Below are 17,616 nucleotides of genomic sequence, written 5' to 3'. Positions count from 1 at the left end.
ATGATGATAAACATTCAACAGCATGGATCGCCTCTCTCTCTCTCTCTCTCTCTATTTGCTTTATTCTCGCTCCCGTATTGTTCAGTTTCAGAAGCAAGGCAAGGACATGGAGAAGGTCAAGCAGCGGCTGGCAGAGATCGCCAATTACGTGGACAAGGTAACAATTGAATCAAAAAGAGGGGAATGCAGTGTTAGAATGTGATTTATTAGAGGTCACATCAAGCCTGCTGAAATTTAACCGACCTGCGAGCGGAGGCTGATTAGATTATGAACGGATGATCAATTTCATAACTCGACTGAGAAATGTTGTGAAGGGGGCCGGGCGTAATAGATCGTGCGGCGGGGTGGCAGTTTAATAAAACAGGAGCAAAAAGGCGATTTATTCAAGTGGAAAGTCGTGCGTTAATAAATGTTTAAGCATTTCTTCAGAGCCCCTTTTTATTAAAGTGACTATTTTATAGAATTTGTGTTTAATATGTAATGTACAGTGAAGCTCGTAACAGAAATGTTAAGAGAGACAGACCGTAAGCTCGTAAGCTGAAACTACGTCTCTCTTCCTACCTCCTCCACTGTCAGTTCTACAGAGCTCTGAATATCCGAGTGGCTCTGGTGGGCCTGGAGGTGTGGAGCGATGTGGACAAGTGTCCCATCACCCAGGACCCCTTCACCACCCTGCATGAATTCCTCGACTGGAGGAAGGTCAAGCTGTTGCCTCAGAAGCCACATGATAATGCCCAGCTGATCAGGTAGGTCTGTGACTGCAACAAACAAATGTAATAACTGCATTCAGGCCACATTTAGGACTTAAAAGGTATAATTTGCCCCCAAATTTACACAACATTGCACAAAATTCAAGCAAGCAATGTAGTGCTGCTGGGAGTGGGTTTTATGTATTCCAGGGAAAATTAAATGTCATGTTTAGTAGTGTGACTGCTGCTTTTCTTTTGAGCTACCCAAGGGCAAGGCATTGTAGGTTTTCCACAACCAGCAGACATGGTTTTGTTTAACCAAAGTAAATTTAAATACCTCCTAAAATACTTTCCTGAGTCAGTCTTTTTCCATTTGCATGTTGTAAAAATCCTCATGAGATACTAACAAAATGCTGACGGCTGAAAAATGTTAACAAAATCCATATCTTTCTTCAATGAAAACATATTGTCTTAGTTTCAAATGCAAAGTGGGATGTGAATATGGGAAGACAGACTCCACAAAATGTATTTGCTTTGACTGAAAGACTAAACATATTTATCTGATGTGATGGAAGCAGCGGTGTAAAAAGCGTTTAGTTCCTTTATTTAAGTGAAAGTAGTAATGCGGGAATGTAAAAATTTACAAATTAAAGTCCTGCAAAAAGAGTACATAAATAATAACAGCAAATTATAGGAAAATATTACAGTAAAATTATTTTTTTTTGGTCCCTTTGACTGATGTACAATGTGAACAAAAGTTTACATCTACTTGTAAAGCAGTTTTTTCTTTATTTTCATGACCATTTACATTGTAGATTCTCACTGAAGGCATCAAAACTATGAATGAACACATCTGGAATTATGTAGTAAACAAAAAAGTGTGTAGTTTTGATGCCTTCAGTGAAAATCTACAATGTAAATAGTCATGAAAATAAAGGAAAACCATTAAATGAGAAGGTGTGTCCAAACTTTTGACTGGTAGTGTATGTCATTGGATTATTGAGTTTTCGATGACTTATATAACTCTTAATTTTCTGTGATGAAAAATTGAACCACATAAATCTTTGTCACAAGAAAACAATCATGCATTTTGGTTCTTCCACAGATTTATTACAGGATCTTCTTCAAATATGACAAAATCTGCAGGGTCAAAAATATACATACAGCAACTCAAATAATCAGTTTTGGTGATGTAGAAAATTCTGTTAATCACATGTAAGTTTTTGTTCACGACTTTATATGACATCATTAGATTATTAATACTGAAGAATAAGCATGTAGGAGAGTTTTTATGTAGTTTTTGTATATTAAATCAGATAGTTAATGGGAGAGACAAGAAGATTAAACAAAGTACTGATACACAAATCTGCTTCCCGGTTTTTGGACTTTTTCCTCTAATTTTTAATGTATCATTTGAGCATTTATTAAAATTACGCCAAGTCAGAAGTTAAAAGGAAAACAAAAAAAATCACTATTCGGTGGGGATGTTAGCAGTTCACAGACATCTGAAATGTGACTCTGATTGCACAAGGCTTTTTGAAAGGAATCAGACTTCACAAAGGTTGGAGACAATGTGTTGTATTTTTAAAGCTTGTTATATGATGTATTGTGTAAAATCTTCATCTTAAAAGTAGCTACAGCTGTCAGATAAATGCAGCGGAGTAGAAAACACAATATTTCCTTTTGAATTGTAGTGGCATGGAAATATAAAGCAGGATCAAATGGAAACAGTCAATTAAAGTACCAGCACTTCAAAATTGTTCTGAAGTAAATTTACTTTCCACCACTGGATGGGAGTTTGTTTCTGCACAGCTGCCTTCATTCTTCTATTCAGTGGATAAATGCTAGTAAAACAAAAGGACAAAAAAATGGAGGATGAAGGTCTCAAATAAGTACAGAGTAACTGTTTTTTATTTTATTATTGTATTCTTGTGATCATAACTACCATTCATGAGAAAAAAATAATTTATTTTGTTGCAGGTGGAGCAGAGGCTTACAAGAATCCTTAAAGTAAATGTAAATTTTAGCCATGCTGAAGTGGATCTGTTCATTCAGTTCATCTTTTAACGTATTAGTCAGTTGGTTGGTCAGTCAGTTGAATACTTTGGTGAGACATTAAACTCAGACGCATCGACTTGTATCTTGAAGTCTCTCTGTGTCTAAGCGCAGCCTCACAGAGCTGCTATCAGCGTTGTCGTCTCCTAGTCTTGTTTTTGAATAACGCTTGAGGCCATTTTGTGTTCGGGCCTAATTAGAAACCAATGAATTGTTTCCAGGCCGTGTAAGAAAGTCTTAAAATATGTTAGCTTTGAAATGCTAACCAGCTGCCCTGGCACATTTGCATTCCCCACTCTGCAGCCTTCAAAACATCGCCGTAGAGGTGATTCAGCATCACTAGTGGTCAGAAGCTCTCCGGGGCACCTTTTAATGACAGAAGCGTGAACATGTGCTGTATGCTAGCGATATGGTAAGCACTGTGTTCTCTTTTTTTCAGTGGGGTGTATTTCCAGGGCACCACCATTGGTATGGCTCCCATCATGAGCATGTGCACAGCGGAGCAGTCGGGAGGAATCGTAATGGTACGTTTATGTCCTACAAAATGCTTTTAGTCCATCCTGATGATGATAATTATTAGTTGTGTTGTAACAAGTAGGACTTATTTTATGATTTTGTTCCCTGTTCCTGCCTTTTGCTTTTTGTCTTGTTCTTCATCTCCCTCCTGTCTCACATAATTTCTCCTGAATCTTGGTGTAAGGGAGGATTCAGCTGTGGAATATAGACTTTAAAATAAAAAATCGTAAATAAACCCTCAGCTGCCTGGGAGCAATAGTTGCCAAGCAAAAAATATAAAATCAAAGTTTAAAAACAATAAATTTAGACATTTTTGTTGTATGTTTTGCAGAGAAATTGTTTTATTGTAGACATTTCTGCTACAATATTATGAACAAACACATTCAATAAATTGACAGACTTAAACATTCTGCAGTGAAACAATTTTGTCTTACAGATTTGGCTTAAATTGTTGACCTTAACCACTTATAAAGTGTTACCACATGCTCCAGAATGTTAAATAATGGTTTATTTTGGAAGATACATCAAGTATGCGGCACTATTGAAATTCCAAAATGTTTTTGTTTAATTTATTCAGATAAAAATTTTAATTATCAACTAATTATTCACCAAAAAAAATTGCATAGACACCCAGGAGGAATTCAAAAACTAAAGAATGCCTTTTGTGATTGTATTGAATTGATAGCATGGACAAACCTTAATCTAAAGAGCTACACATTTAATTATAGGTAGGTATTGTAATTTTAAGTAAATTTGAATGTAATTTAGGAAAGAAAAAAACAAACTCAGTAAATAATATGGTAAAACATACAGCTAAAAACAAAAAAGTAATAATTTGGCATTGTTACATTTGGAAATTTCCAGATAATAAAAAATACAGTTTAAAAAAATTAACTAACAATAATTTGGCATTTTTAGTTTGGGAAATTTAAAGATAATGTCTGCCATTTTGCATACTTTTCTATACAATTAAAAAAACACTCATAAAAAATCTAATTATGGTGTTTTTTACAGTGTTCATTTGATAATACCTTAATTGCAAACACATCATTGAGTCTTTTTCTAGGAAGTGGAGGGTATATATTGTAACCGACACTTTGGCCTGATAAATCAAAGTGTGTATTAACTGCATGAGTGGAAATCTTTGCTTCCTAATGAGGTGCAAAAAACGAGTGAATTTACAGTACGGCACATTGCAGCCTGAATGAAAACGCAGGGGCACGTCGTAAATAATGACCCATAACAGCACTGCAACCCTATAATATGTGCACAAGTCATGTCACATTAGCGCAAGTCATGCTATCATTTTAAACTCACTGTCTGTGAATGACTGTTTGTCTTGGGGTCTGGCTGGGTTTACTGCTAGTCCCCAGATGGTTCTTCGCTCTCGTCCTCCCAGATGGTAAAATGGGGACTTGGTCATTATGATCGAACTGTACATGCACACATACTTCACGTTATAGGCACAAAAAAAACCCAACAAAAAAAAAGGATTAATCTCCAAGCGCAGACTTTTCTGCTGGGGGAATCACAGCCCTGTTGTCTGGGTTGTTTCTCTCCATTTACAGAGTACCTTTGAACTCATTAGCTGCACTTTCCCCTGTGGGTTTCATTGTTATTTTGGTAGAGAGTGAAATCTCAAACATCCAGACATCTGGAATCTCCATTTAGCAGCCCAGAATGTTGCATTAATTTCACTGGTGTGGTGAAACGCAGCACAGACAGTGGCATGAAGTGCCCTCTTGAGCTCTTCAACCTCATCTGTTGGTAAATGTGTCTGGGTTTCTCCAGGAAAACAGAGTTGTTGTTTTTTTTCATTTCTGATTATTTTTTTTTGGATGAATCCAGGCTGCACAGTTGGATCACAGCACTGACAGCTGACTGTTACTTTCAAAAGCCCCCAGCAGAGCAGTTCATCAGTCTGAGCTCGAGTGGCACAGTGCTGCTGAATAATGCACAGTGACGGGAGGCTCTGGAGGCAAGGTGCTCTGACACACAGCTCTGCATCCATGAAGAGCTGATCGCTGCCGCCCCTACATTATTTATCCAGCCTCTTGATGTGTTCATGTTTTACATAGCTTGCAGGAAGTCCTCAGCCAACGGCAGCTTTCACTCACTGTAGCTTCATCTTTACAGTGCATCCTCGGCTTTAAACTTCTGTTATCTCCGAGAAACGGTCTGAGTTTTCCTCCAACCTGGCTGCTTGTTTTGCTCGGAGGACGTCTTTATTTTGGAGGATGAAGTGGCACATCTGGCCCTGTCAGAATTTGCAGAGAGAGCTCTAGGTGACAGCCTACAGTCTGCTTTTGTTTCAGCGCCACGATGTCGAGCAGAGGAAATGCTCTGATAAGCACAGATCCAGCTGAATTGTTTGTTTAATCTTGCCAATATGCAATTACATTTGCTTGTTCTGAATAATGTTCCTCCAATGGGTCCTATGGGGAGCGGCAATTTGGCTTGCATTAAATTCTTGATTATTTGCTGTTTTCCTCAGAGTATGCAATCAGAAATGTCTGTTCTTAATGAGCTATTGGTATTTTCGCTGCGACAGAACTGAACAAATTTCATTATTGCTTCGTGTCTCGCCTGGATATACACAGATAAATCTGACTCATGGAGGGAACAAAAAGAGAAAAGTATTGGAGTAAATATTGATGAGGTAAAATGTTCAGCTTTTTTATGATTGATCATTTTTGCAGGATCATTCGGACAACCCGCTGGGCGCAGCAGTCACTCTGGCTCATGAACTTGGACATAACTTTGGAATGAACCATGACACACCAGAACGGGGGTGCGGGTGCAGAGTTACAGTGGACCGTGGAGGCTGCATTATGACTCCCTCCACTGGGTGAGTTACAGCATCTATCTTTTAAATCTGCAATATACATGGTTCTTTATTTATTAGCAGAAATTCCAATATTTTCTGAGTTTCTTATCAGCTCCAAAACCATGAAAAATACATCATCATGATTTACCAGTCATTAACTTTAAATTAATTTACTCTCTTATTAACTCAGTGTCTCCAGAAACTTGAGATTGTGATCTTACGTAAACACTATGTCGCATGCTCTCCCCATTGTAATTTATTGACCCCACTGAACTATTAGGCCACTAAGTTTATTGTAGATTCAACAGCTGTGTTAATGCCCTGAGGCAGCATGACTCATTCTGAATGGGAAACCAGTGGTTCAGTGGCAGTGCACAGTCAAGACAATGCAGTTTAACTTAAAGTGACACAGTGTAGTCGATCTCCAGCAGGCTAAAGGAAACACAAAGTGTGTATTGGACATGCGGGACAAAAACAGTTGGATGGAGACGTTTCATAAAACAACAAGAACAAAAAGGATTGCATCTAACAACTAATCCGAGTTGTAGTTATTAAATAATTGCTCACCGTGGACTGTAATGTCAAACATGTTGTAGCAGGCCGAGTAGATGCAGGATGTTCCGGGTGGAAACACCGAGTATCCGTTCCACCCAAAGTCTAGCGGTCTGTGGTGGCTCAGGCTGGTGGTGTTTATGCTGGAAACGTCCTTCGGTGTTTGGGTTGGACAGGACCCATGAAAAACACGGTAACACTACTCTTGATTATAGACTTAGAGAACACAGCGACAGTAAGATGTAGATTTATATTTAACCCCGATTGAGGCTATCCCCGGCCAAGGACTTTGCCAAAAATGGCAACACAATGAATATGTTAAAAAAGATGACAAAATAATGTTGGTTTTGTCTTTCCATCATTCTCCTGCTCTGCCTGTCTCTACGGCTCTCCCCTTTTCACAGAGTGATGCTATTCTTTGATATACGTGCAATTTTAATGCTGGAAAATCTCTCTGCAGCTCGGAATAAATACTTAAATACCTCTGAGAACTGTCTTATTATGCAGTTTTTATGAAAGGAAAACTTGCCACCTTTCCCTTAAAGTACCTGAATCTGAATGCGGTATTGATTAACTGCTCTAAATCTGAAAAAAAAAGTTGTTTGTTCTAAACTTAAAGAGAGAAATAAAATGAGACATTAATATTTTGTGTTTTGTTCTGCTATCCACTGGGACTGTGTGCTCTTTTTCATTCTTGCACATGCACAAAAAAAGAAATGATCTAGTCCTTGGTTTGAGAATAATCCCCTCCACTCCTCCTTATTTCTCCCTATCGCTGGTGTTCTATTTAATCCAGGATTAAGGAAGAAATACATTTCAATAAGGATGTTCAGGAGCTCTGTGTTCCATCATTCTGCCTATTTGGTTAGTTCCAGGTCAGCACAATGTACTTCTTTCTGAGGCGGTGCTGCGTCTCACATAGGTCCTACTCAAGCCTGTTCCAAATCAATGCTTTAAAATGCCATGTAGTCACGCACACACACACAGACACACACTCTGTTGCAATCACTTGAAGGTTGTTTGTTGATATTCAATGGACTACAATGTTTTTCTAGTTAAGAAATCAGGTCTTTTATATATGATTTATACAAAACCAGACCTTAAATAACATAAACCCCACTAATCAGACATTCATTAATTGAAACTATTGGCAACACTCGTCTACTCATTCAGTCAAGAGTACCTTTTTTCTTTTTTTTTTTTTTTTGTTTTGTTTTAATTGACCTTTCATTTAATCAGCACGAATTAGAGGAACACTGTGGTTGTTATGTACAGACAGATACCCTTCAAGCTCTCCTGGCCTCACTGTGGCTCCAGGAATTAAGCGAAGGAGATAATGAGATCCAGTTCATCATGACTACACTGGTGCATGGTATTAGGGCTAAGTTGGTTGGTGGGGCAGTAAAACTCCAAGCTGTCCCAGCACCAGATGCACATCTGCACAGAGCGCCGCTTGTTTCCTGCTCGCGCTGGTCACGGCCAATTGTTGTGTACCCCTATATGTCCATCTCTCCATCCCCCCATTAGCTCTTAATGAGAACAAGCTGGTGTTTCCCATCCTTTGAGATTATATCTCCTTTAAACACAGACACACAGGAACACACACACAGCAAATTAACTCCTGCTGGCTACTCCATGTGTGCTCAAACATATACATTTTCCACATTTCCATTTCATTGTGCCAACTGTCCAGGTTTCATGATTTGGATTGCGATTTGCTCACTATTATTCTGATGAGTGGTCTCCTTGCTTAGTTCTTTCATCAACAAGCTGTTTGTTATCATTGCCAGGAAATAACAAGATTGTTGACTATTTGAAAGTTTTCTGAAAAGCAAAATCGAGAAGAAAATCCACAGCAGTGCGAGAGATGTGAGCATGACAGAAGGAGTACAAATTACATTCTGACTGCACCACAACTTGGCTAAAGTCAAAGTTGGATACAGTGTCTTAGTGTGCACTGGGGGGATTTTCGAAGAAACTTTAGTATTACCATATTTTTAGACAAGCTTCTCCAAGATTCAGGCTAAATGGAGTTGGCATCCAGGCATATGCAGATGATACTGTTGTTTGTGTATCTTACAACTGTTTCTTCAATTTGCTCAAAAAGTTGTGAGAATGTTGTAGCATTACATACTGAATGCAATTAACTTTGATTTTGTGCTTTCCAGTGCAAATTAGTTGAATTAGTTACAAACAAATTTCAAATGTGTGCCATATTTTCTGTATATGTTCATATAAAAAAAATTGACATATATATACAGTCCCATGCCATCTGAGTAAGTCCCACAAGCTGAGTATATCCATGACAGGTCCTGAGTAAGATGATGACTGCATTGAAAGAGTCACCGTAGGACAGAGACTGATGTATTTCCCTTGTCATAAAATAATCAGAAAATCACACAAAGTGAGTCCAGTGCATGCCATGGAAATGTGACCCGCACCCCGCTGAGGAGCAGGAACTCTCTAGTATGCCTTGTTTAATTGGGTCCATAGGGAAATCAATGCGAAAATACTCTTCAGTATCTACAACATAGGCCAGACTGCTCGGCACCGAGGCCCAGCAACAGATCATATCACCTAATGCCATCGCCTCTGGCTCGGCCTCTACAATGAACAGTGAACTGAAGCAACACTGGTTTTGAAGTGTGAAATATTTATCATAGTCACAGTTGTCAAGTTTGAATTAGCTTTATTCACGATTTTTTGGGCATTTTTGCCCAAAAGGTCATCCAAAGATGTAATAAAACTGTGATAACATGATGAAGTTCGGGCTGCAGTCAGTATTTGCACGTTTTTTGTTCTCGCTAAAGAAATGTTCTCAAGGATGATGGAAAATGTTTTGGCAGATGCGTCACTGGAAAGGACAGCAGATCTGATTCACAGCCTGATCAGTGTTTTATGGCTGAAGAGATGTGACATAAACTGGCCATGCAGGATGTGCTGGATAGGTTTTGCAGCGTTCTCTGTGATCTGAACCACAACTTTCAGACAGGCCGGGAGGAGAAAAAAGCACAGACCGACTAAATTGAAGTTGAAAACCTCTGTGTATTTTAATGTGATAGTTCGCCTTAAGAGTATTCTAATCAGTGGTGAAATAAGGTTTGACTTTACAGCCAGAGTCTGCAGCAAAATCTTTCATTAACAAGGACTCATGTGTTGCATGTAATATTTTAACAAGAGATATGTTGGCAGACTGAACTAATCCCAATAAATTTAATTTAGCAGAGCAACCTTTTGACCTCAAACAGACCTTTTGCTTCATTTCTGTCCCCAGTTTCAGTTTTTTTGATAGAGATTTGCTTTAATTATATAAAACTGGAGACTTTAAATTAAATCGATGAGGTAGGCAGGACAAAAGGAGGCTCATAGAAATATATGTAGCTCATCTATTGTTCATTGCTTTGCAGATGACATATTATTCTAACTAAAGAACTGTGGCTTAGCAGTCACAGTTCATCTGTCACCTTTGTCGAAGCAAGGAGGCTTTGAGATGTTTGAAAGCCTTCACCTCTGTGTTATTATCACAGTCTGGAGCAGATCATGATGGACCTGGAGGCGATTCCTTATCTCAGACCTCCCACAGATCCATTAAAGCCTTGTTTGGCTGTCGCTTTGTACAATCTGTCAACCATCAAATCTAGTACCTCTGAAGCTCAGGAGCCAACTGTCAAACACAAACCGTAGGTAAGAGATGAACAAAAGAACACAGGACACAAAAGAATTTATCCCATCATGTAACTGGAGCATGACCAAGTAGAAAACAATGCAGCCGTATGAGACAGAACAAAGAGCAAACACATCATCACTCATCTTAAAACCAAGAGCTCCAAGGTTGCTCTGCAAATCTGTGTGTTTTCCTTTTGAGGTGGTGGCCCAGACTTTCATAGGATGAGTGGTTGTCTACAGTTGTCTAAGTTCACCATAAGTCCCAGATGTGCCAACCGTAACTGGCCCTGGCACTGCTTTACTAGCCCTGGGGGACTGCAGCTGCTAAATGCCATCCACTGTAATTCATTGGTGCCTCTGCCGTTTCACAGCCATAACTCCTCCTCCCACCCCCAGACTGTTGCAGGGTACAGCAATTATTTCTGTATTGCCTCTCATAAAGAACAGCTGGATCCCTGAGCTGCTCATGTATCTCAGATTTACAAAAAATAGGGAAAAAAACAAGGATGTGAGTGTTTGTCATGCATTGCATGAGCTGGTAATTGAGAAGCAGAGCTGAGTTCATGGAAATTGAATGAATGCAGCAAAAAGAGAGGGGTGCAACTTGAGCAAGCAATTCTGGCTCAGGCTTTGGGGGCATAGAGGAAATCAACAACAGCAGTTACTAAGGAAGTGGCCTGCCTGTTGAACAGCAACCTTGACAGCTGTTCATTGGGGGAGAGAAAACCAAAAGGGCACAATTACAGTTATTATTACAGCTATCGTTATTGCGCTTTCCTTTCACCATTCCATTTCACTGCATTTCCACTCTGATCTTTCACTTTAATCCAGAATGTCTGAAGATCGTGCTTCGAGGTAACCCACTTTCACCAAACACAACCCTATGCAAAGGGTGCAGGGGGGGTCAGCAGCAGGAGTTGATGTAAGCCGCCTCCACAAATCGGAAATCAAAGGCGAGCCAAGAATGAGGCCATGTCAAAACATTTGCAGTGTCATGACATGTTCAGAGCTGTATCAGATGTGAAAACCCAATCAGATGGAAAAAAGACACAGTTTGAAAGAGTTGCCAGCATTGAGCTAGATAGAAGTGACTCCTTCTCAGAAGTCAAAAACTCCAAAGAGAGTGTTTTTTATTTTTTTTTTATAGCTGCTATATAATGCAGCCAGTGGGTCTGAGTTCAAGGCTCAGTCTTATAGCTAAGACTAATCAGCAGCTCCGCCACATTAAATTCCTGTATCGCTGATATAAACACCTCAGTGAGCTGCTTCTATTGGGCTGCCAAGGACCATTATGTGGGTTTGTTGCCCCTTGACACCGCAGCAGCTCAGGCTGTGTATGAATTGGCGCTTATGCTCTGCTTCTCTTGAAATGTTGAAAAATTTGTAGACAATAACATGTTTCCTGTCATTTTCCAAACCAAAAACACTTCATAAACTGACTCATTTTGATTTACTACGTGGACTATGTGTCTCAACTGGGTTTTTCTCCAAAGTGGACGCCATTTTTATAAAAATATCACCAAAATAAACATCAGTAAAGATTTACTAGACTTGCAGAGTGACTGTTTCTCTTAAAATACAGTTGTTGGGTCGGTTAAAGCTGCTGTTGCTGGGTGCATGCTTGATTTGTTTATTATCCCCACTTCAGCAGAGTTAGCACTCTCACTGCTGGGATTGGAAAAGTCTCACTGACCCACGCAAAGGAAAGAAAATCAGCCATTTAAAGCTCACAGGCTCAAACATTCAAGTGGGTAGCAGAGGTAGCAGAGGTGTAGTGGCATAACTGATGGCACAGTGTATTTCAAGAATTCAAGGGCCCTTCGTAGAGCCTGTTGAATGAGACATTTAGGCGTTGGAGTTAACCTCAGTCACCCACTTTTCGTTTCATATATGCACTTTCCTACATGCACATACACAAGCACAGATATAAGTGTGAAGCTTATATACAGATTCAACCACTCTGGCCTTATGGTGTTGGATTTTATAGCGTTGGTGGAGGTATTAAAAATCTCATATGGCGCTTTTGTATCATAGAGAAGGAGAAATAATCTGGACATATTCATGCACACTTTGCACACACACTGTCATCTAAGGCACTATATTATCAGAGAAAAGCTCAATAAAGCCACATGAGGTCTTGAACAAAGCTTTTGGCAGACAGAGCCTTGGGCTGTGCACTTTCTCCACGGAGCAGACCACCCTCTCTGTCCGTTCCAAAAACAATATTAAAAACACACAATCTCCCCCAAGTTTATGGGTGTTGCAAGTCTTGCAAAGGAAGCGCTTTTCGGTTTGAGTTTTTATGATCCCCTGTCTCGTAAAATATATCTAATCAGATCTCCACGGAGACAAAAAGTCACAGGGGCCCTGCGCCGCTCACATGCCGATGGAGCCTGGGAGAGGTTGCCGAGCTCTAGTGGTTAATTGATTTTGTGATTAGCAGCAATTAGCTCTGATTACATCAGACTGACGTTGGGGATCTCGGTCGTCTTTTTCCGTTTGTGTCACTCACAAAACGTTTGGCTTTTGCTCGCAGGTATCCATTCCCCACGGTGTTCAGCAGCTGCAGCAAGAAGGACCTCACGGCCAGTTTTGAGAAGGGCGTCGGGATGTGTCTGTTCAACATGCCAGAGGTCAAAGTGCTCTATGGTGGGCAGAAATGTGGCAACGGCTATGTGGAGGAGGGCGAGGAGTGTGACTGTGGAGAGCTGGAGGTGAGGGTGCTGTGGGTCATCATAACATGTTTTTCTTATAAATATATATATCTGTATCTCCAGACCTCCTACAACTTCTGCTGACATCTCTTTCTTAGCTGCAGCTCATAAATCACTGTTAATCATGTTTCCCACACTTAAGAAATGATTAAGCAGGAGTGCTAGAGGGGGTTTGTGTAGCTTGACACAAAGCAACAACTCCCAAAGTAAAAACAAACAGTTTGCATTGGTTTCAATTTTAACGGCACAAAGCTTTCATAATGCAAACGCTGCTCAGAAAATTAGGTTAAAGATATGAGTGTGAATTTATTTAATCTGTGAGCCGTTTGGGAGGACGGCTGCCTAATTGTGATACAGTTGACTGTGAGCAAACAGTGCTGACAGTTTCACCCTGTCAACTGGTGAATTATTCAAATGAATCCGCATCGGCATGCACATACGTAATGGTGGCACATGTTGCTGACTGTTCCGACCTGCAGGATGATGAAACAGTTAATCATGATGCAGCTGACAATTAGCAGAGAAAAAAAACTGAATTATGAAATATGAAGCAGGCAACCTATTATGAATTGGAAGGATATTTTTGAATTACATAATGGCCTGAAATGAGTGAATGTTCTTTTGTGATTTGTTTACACCTTCATGCCCAGCGAGTCTGTTTGGGAGCATCAGTCGGGGTCAGGCTGAAAGTGGCCTTGTCCTTAAGAACAAAAGAACCAACATAAGCCTCCGGACCTGAGCCAGGCGCAATAATAACGCTCTCCACAGAGCCGAGCGGCGTCATGCCAACCCAGGCCAGATCGGAGTGCTCAGGCAGCACCTCTCTCTCGCCATTAAAAAGTCTCATTAAAAACCCTGAGTCCTATCCTTCACAATCACAGACTACTTCTTTTCAGCGTGACTCCTCTGCCTCTCTTTGGCCCCAGGGACCATGGGAAAAGGCCCTTAATGGTTTTCAGGCTGAAAGAAGTTCTGGAAGGACCATCATGTCTGCTGTGTCCCCTGCCATCGACGTTGTCCTGACCCTTACTGCACTCGGCTGTGCAGAGTGTTCAGACTATAATGGCAAGAGGGAAAAGAGCTGACCCTCGGGGGTCAATCAGCCTGCCTCTGTGTGAGATCATACATGCACATGCAGACTTACAACACACATACATATCATACACACAGAGCCTTGATTGAATTCATAGGTCCATTTGCAGAGAGTTGCTGATTGGTGCAGCGCATGGGTCATGATAGAGGCTAACATGAAACAGATGGTTCTCTATGGTGAGATGGGAAATGTTACAGAAGGAAGTATGGTAGAGATACCGTCTATCTGTCTGTGCACTGAATAAAGGATGATCAAATCTTCTTGTTTTTGAGAGATTCAAGAGTTTTTATTGATCACGAGCAGTGAAATGCAAAGTGACTGCCCCACAATACTCTGCAATAACAAGACATGATAAAAACAGAAATAGTCATGAATAATGAGGTTTAAAGAGATTGTGAAGCCAAATTGCAATGTGCATTGTGCGAGAGTCGCAGTCATATGTGTGAGTGCATACACTGTAAATATTATATGCATATTTACACTGTGCCAGCGTGCTTCAGCTGAATAAATAAACCCAGCAGTCAAATTTGACATGCAGTTATTAAATATGCTTCAAGGTGATCACTCTTGATTTTTTTAGTAAGACATTCAATCTAACAACAAACAACTTTGAAATGTTGATTGCACGGTTGTCACACTAATATTCCAAACAGCTATTACGATAAAGCAAAAAATGTCTTATCTTATTCCAAAACTTGAAAGCAAGGTAAAACTAAATGTAGACTACAGTGTTCCCTGCAAAAACTGCATATAAATGAAGTGAAGTAGATAAAATAAGTGGTACATTTTATATAGAGATTTAAAAACTGGTTGGATTTGAACCGACTGCTACGTTAGTGTTCAGGAAAATGGTGTTTAAATATAGAGAATTTCTGAGCGAGTGTTATTTTATGATTGCATTGCGTGAATGGGTTCAGTTCCTGGCTGTGATAATTACACCTACCTGCAGTGAGGTCGCATGACTGTTTAGGGGAAGGTAGTTTTACCCTCTGAGTGTGTTACTTTCTGATAAAGCTCCTCGCTGTAATGGTAGGAAAACGAAAGCATCTGCACCTTTTTTGCAGATAAAACCACTACTATGTACAGTAGTGCTGCTTGAGAACATGGAGTCCTACTCTGAGCTGAATTAAACATCTTTATTTTGTCATTTTATGGTCAGATACTGTCGAATGTGTTGACTTTTCGTATCATTGTTTTTGTATTTTGCAGTATTTTGCTTGTTTGTTGAATGATTTTCATCTTTTCTCCCTCCTCACTCTACAACCAACTTCACCATACATTTCATGGTGTCAGGGGTTGAAATGAGTTTGTAAATCCTCTCAGATGGAAACACAGTTTTCAGAGAACTGGAAACTGCTGTTTCTTCCCCTCTGCCAGTTTTTTTTATTTCTTCTAACTTGCTATGGAACACAGTCCTGCACGGGCTGCATCCCCTCTGATAATAAAGTCTGAGCTCTTGCTCTGAGGTGAAATATGATCTCTTTGTGCAAAGTTAATTTTTCTTTACTTTTGTTCCCCCTTACTTACATTTCCTTTCTCTGCTTGCCTTCTTTTTTTTCCTGCTCTTTTGCCTTTGCAGGAATGTATGAATCCCTGCTGCAATGCTACTACCTGCACTCTGAAAGGGGATGCTGTGTGTGCACATGGACAGTGCTGCCAGGACTGCCAGGTAATATGCAAGTCAGAGTTGTTTTCACAAGCATGAAGATATCCTCCCTTACTTTAGCACCTTTTAATGAAATTTGGTGAGTTTTTCTTCAGGGCTGTTTTTAACTCACCACATATTTGTCCAAGCTTCACTGTCGATCTGTGTCTGTTGCTTGCCGTTTATATTTGAGTGTAGCTGAAGCAAGCAGGCACACCATGCCGTGAATCCAGCAACTCCTGCGATCTGCCAGAGTTCTGCACCGGCACCAGCCCTCACTGCCCCTCCAACGTCTACCTCCACGATGGCCACGCCTGCCAAAACGTGGACGGCTACTGTTATAATGGCATTTGCCAAACTCACGAGCAGCAGTGCATTACACTGTGGGGCCAAGGTATGTTACAGACTCCCTTGCTGGCTTCCACTGAATGGTACAGTGATGGCTGCTTTTCTTTTAATGAGTTTCATTGTGTCTCGTAGGAGCCAAGCCAGCCCCGGGCATCTGCTTTGAAAGGGTGAACTCAGCAGGAGACCCTTATGGCAACTGTGGCAAGGACTCGAAAGGGTCCTTTGCCAAATGTGAAGCACGGTGAGACCTGAAGTTTCCATGAAAACACTGAATGCATTTAATTGTGGTAATTGTCAGTTGTGGGATTAACTGAGGGGCATACACTGCACTGACTGCATAATATAGCTCACTTTTTAATTGCTAAAGACTGCAATCTAAGAGACCGAGTCTAGTGCTGAAACAATCAGTTGTTAAGTCATTAGAAACGAAAAATGCCAGATTTGCTCCGGCTTGTGATTTGAAAATTTGTTGGATTTCTTAATTTTCTAAACTGAACTGTTAAGAAATAGCTGACACATTAAACAATGGAGATAATCATTAGTTGCAGCCCTAACTGGGGAGTTATTTGGTGTATTGCAGAAAGTTCTGTCTCTGAAATCTCTCAGATTGTGATCTGAAAGCAGCAAAAATAAGTACACTGGTATCCGGTTTTGGACAGCAATAGTGAAAGGGAAAACAACTGCATGTATACATTTGTGCCATGTACTTCATCGTCATTCTTTTTGTTGTTTCTTGTGTTTACAGAGATGCTAAATGTGGCAAAATCCAGTGTCAAGGAGGAGCTAATCGCCCAGTAATTGGTACTAACGCTGTTTCCATAGAAACAAACATCCCTCTGCACGAAGGGGGAAGGATACTGTGTCGAGGTACACATGTCTACTTGGGTGATGACATGCCCGACCCCGGCCTGGTCCTGACAGGGACCAAGTGTGGAGATGGAATGGTGAGAGCTCGATCGATACATACACATTCAGTAGCACAGTTAGACAGCAAAAAGTTCAGAGTCTACACCTATAAAAGACAAAACTCCAACCTGATTTAAATGTTGCTGCTATCCCCTTTGAAGAAGTCTCCTTGTGCAGCAATGCACTGCTCCAAGTGCTCCTGCCATGCTCACTGGACATTACATTTTGTAAAAGTATCAAGCATCATTTGCAATACATGTTGGATCTCCTCCACTGTGTCAAAATGGTGAAACCTTCACCTTAAATTTCATTTTAGCTAAGAGGAAGAAGCAGAATGGAGACAAACCAGCCAAGCAGGACAAGTAGGTAGTGATGATGAAGGTGGTCCTAGCAAAAACCTTGCTAGAATTGCCATCGTGCCCCAGGTCAGGTTATTTCTGCCAAATGTTCACCCTCAGACACCTTAAGCCATTTTAGTAGAACTTGGTGCTGACAGTGCACAAGTGCAGAATGTGAAGAAAACAACGAGCATCCAAGGTTTGGGTGCTCCTGACCCGATGCGCCTTCCTCAGTCTTAGAGACTCTTACTGGGTCATTCTGGGCAT

The 17,616-nt window shown here is 40.5% G+C and overlaps 1 protein-coding gene across 1 annotated transcript in view; it reads left to right on the top strand.

Moving 5' to 3' along the window:
- Positions 1–17,616, top strand: part of LOC111569408 (disintegrin and metalloproteinase domain-containing protein 12-like) — an 87,435-nt gene that overhangs the window by 58,259 nt on the left and 11,560 nt on the right. The window contains exons 8-16 of the mRNA XM_023271500.3: positions 86–157; positions 577–746; positions 3,184–3,268; positions 5,960–6,108; positions 12,842–13,019; positions 15,692–15,781; positions 15,956–16,151; positions 16,238–16,346; positions 16,851–17,049. Of these exons, the coding sequence (XP_023127268.2) occupies positions 86–157; positions 577–746; positions 3,184–3,268; positions 5,960–6,108; positions 12,842–13,019; positions 15,692–15,781; positions 15,956–16,151; positions 16,238–16,346; positions 16,851–17,049 (1,248 nt within the window). The remainder of the gene's footprint in view (positions 1–85; positions 158–576; positions 747–3,183; positions 3,269–5,959; positions 6,109–12,841; positions 13,020–15,691; positions 15,782–15,955; positions 16,152–16,237; positions 16,347–16,850; positions 17,050–17,616) is intronic.

The sequence above is a fragment of the Amphiprion ocellaris genome, chromosome 18, assembly GCF_022539595.1.
Source record: "Amphiprion ocellaris isolate individual 3 ecotype Okinawa chromosome 18, ASM2253959v1, whole genome shotgun sequence".
In the NCBI taxonomy this organism is placed as follows: Eukaryota; Metazoa; Chordata; class Actinopteri; family Pomacentridae; genus Amphiprion; species Amphiprion ocellaris.
Note: the sequence above shows the minus strand (reverse complement) of the source record. Positions and strands in the feature narration are given on the sequence as shown.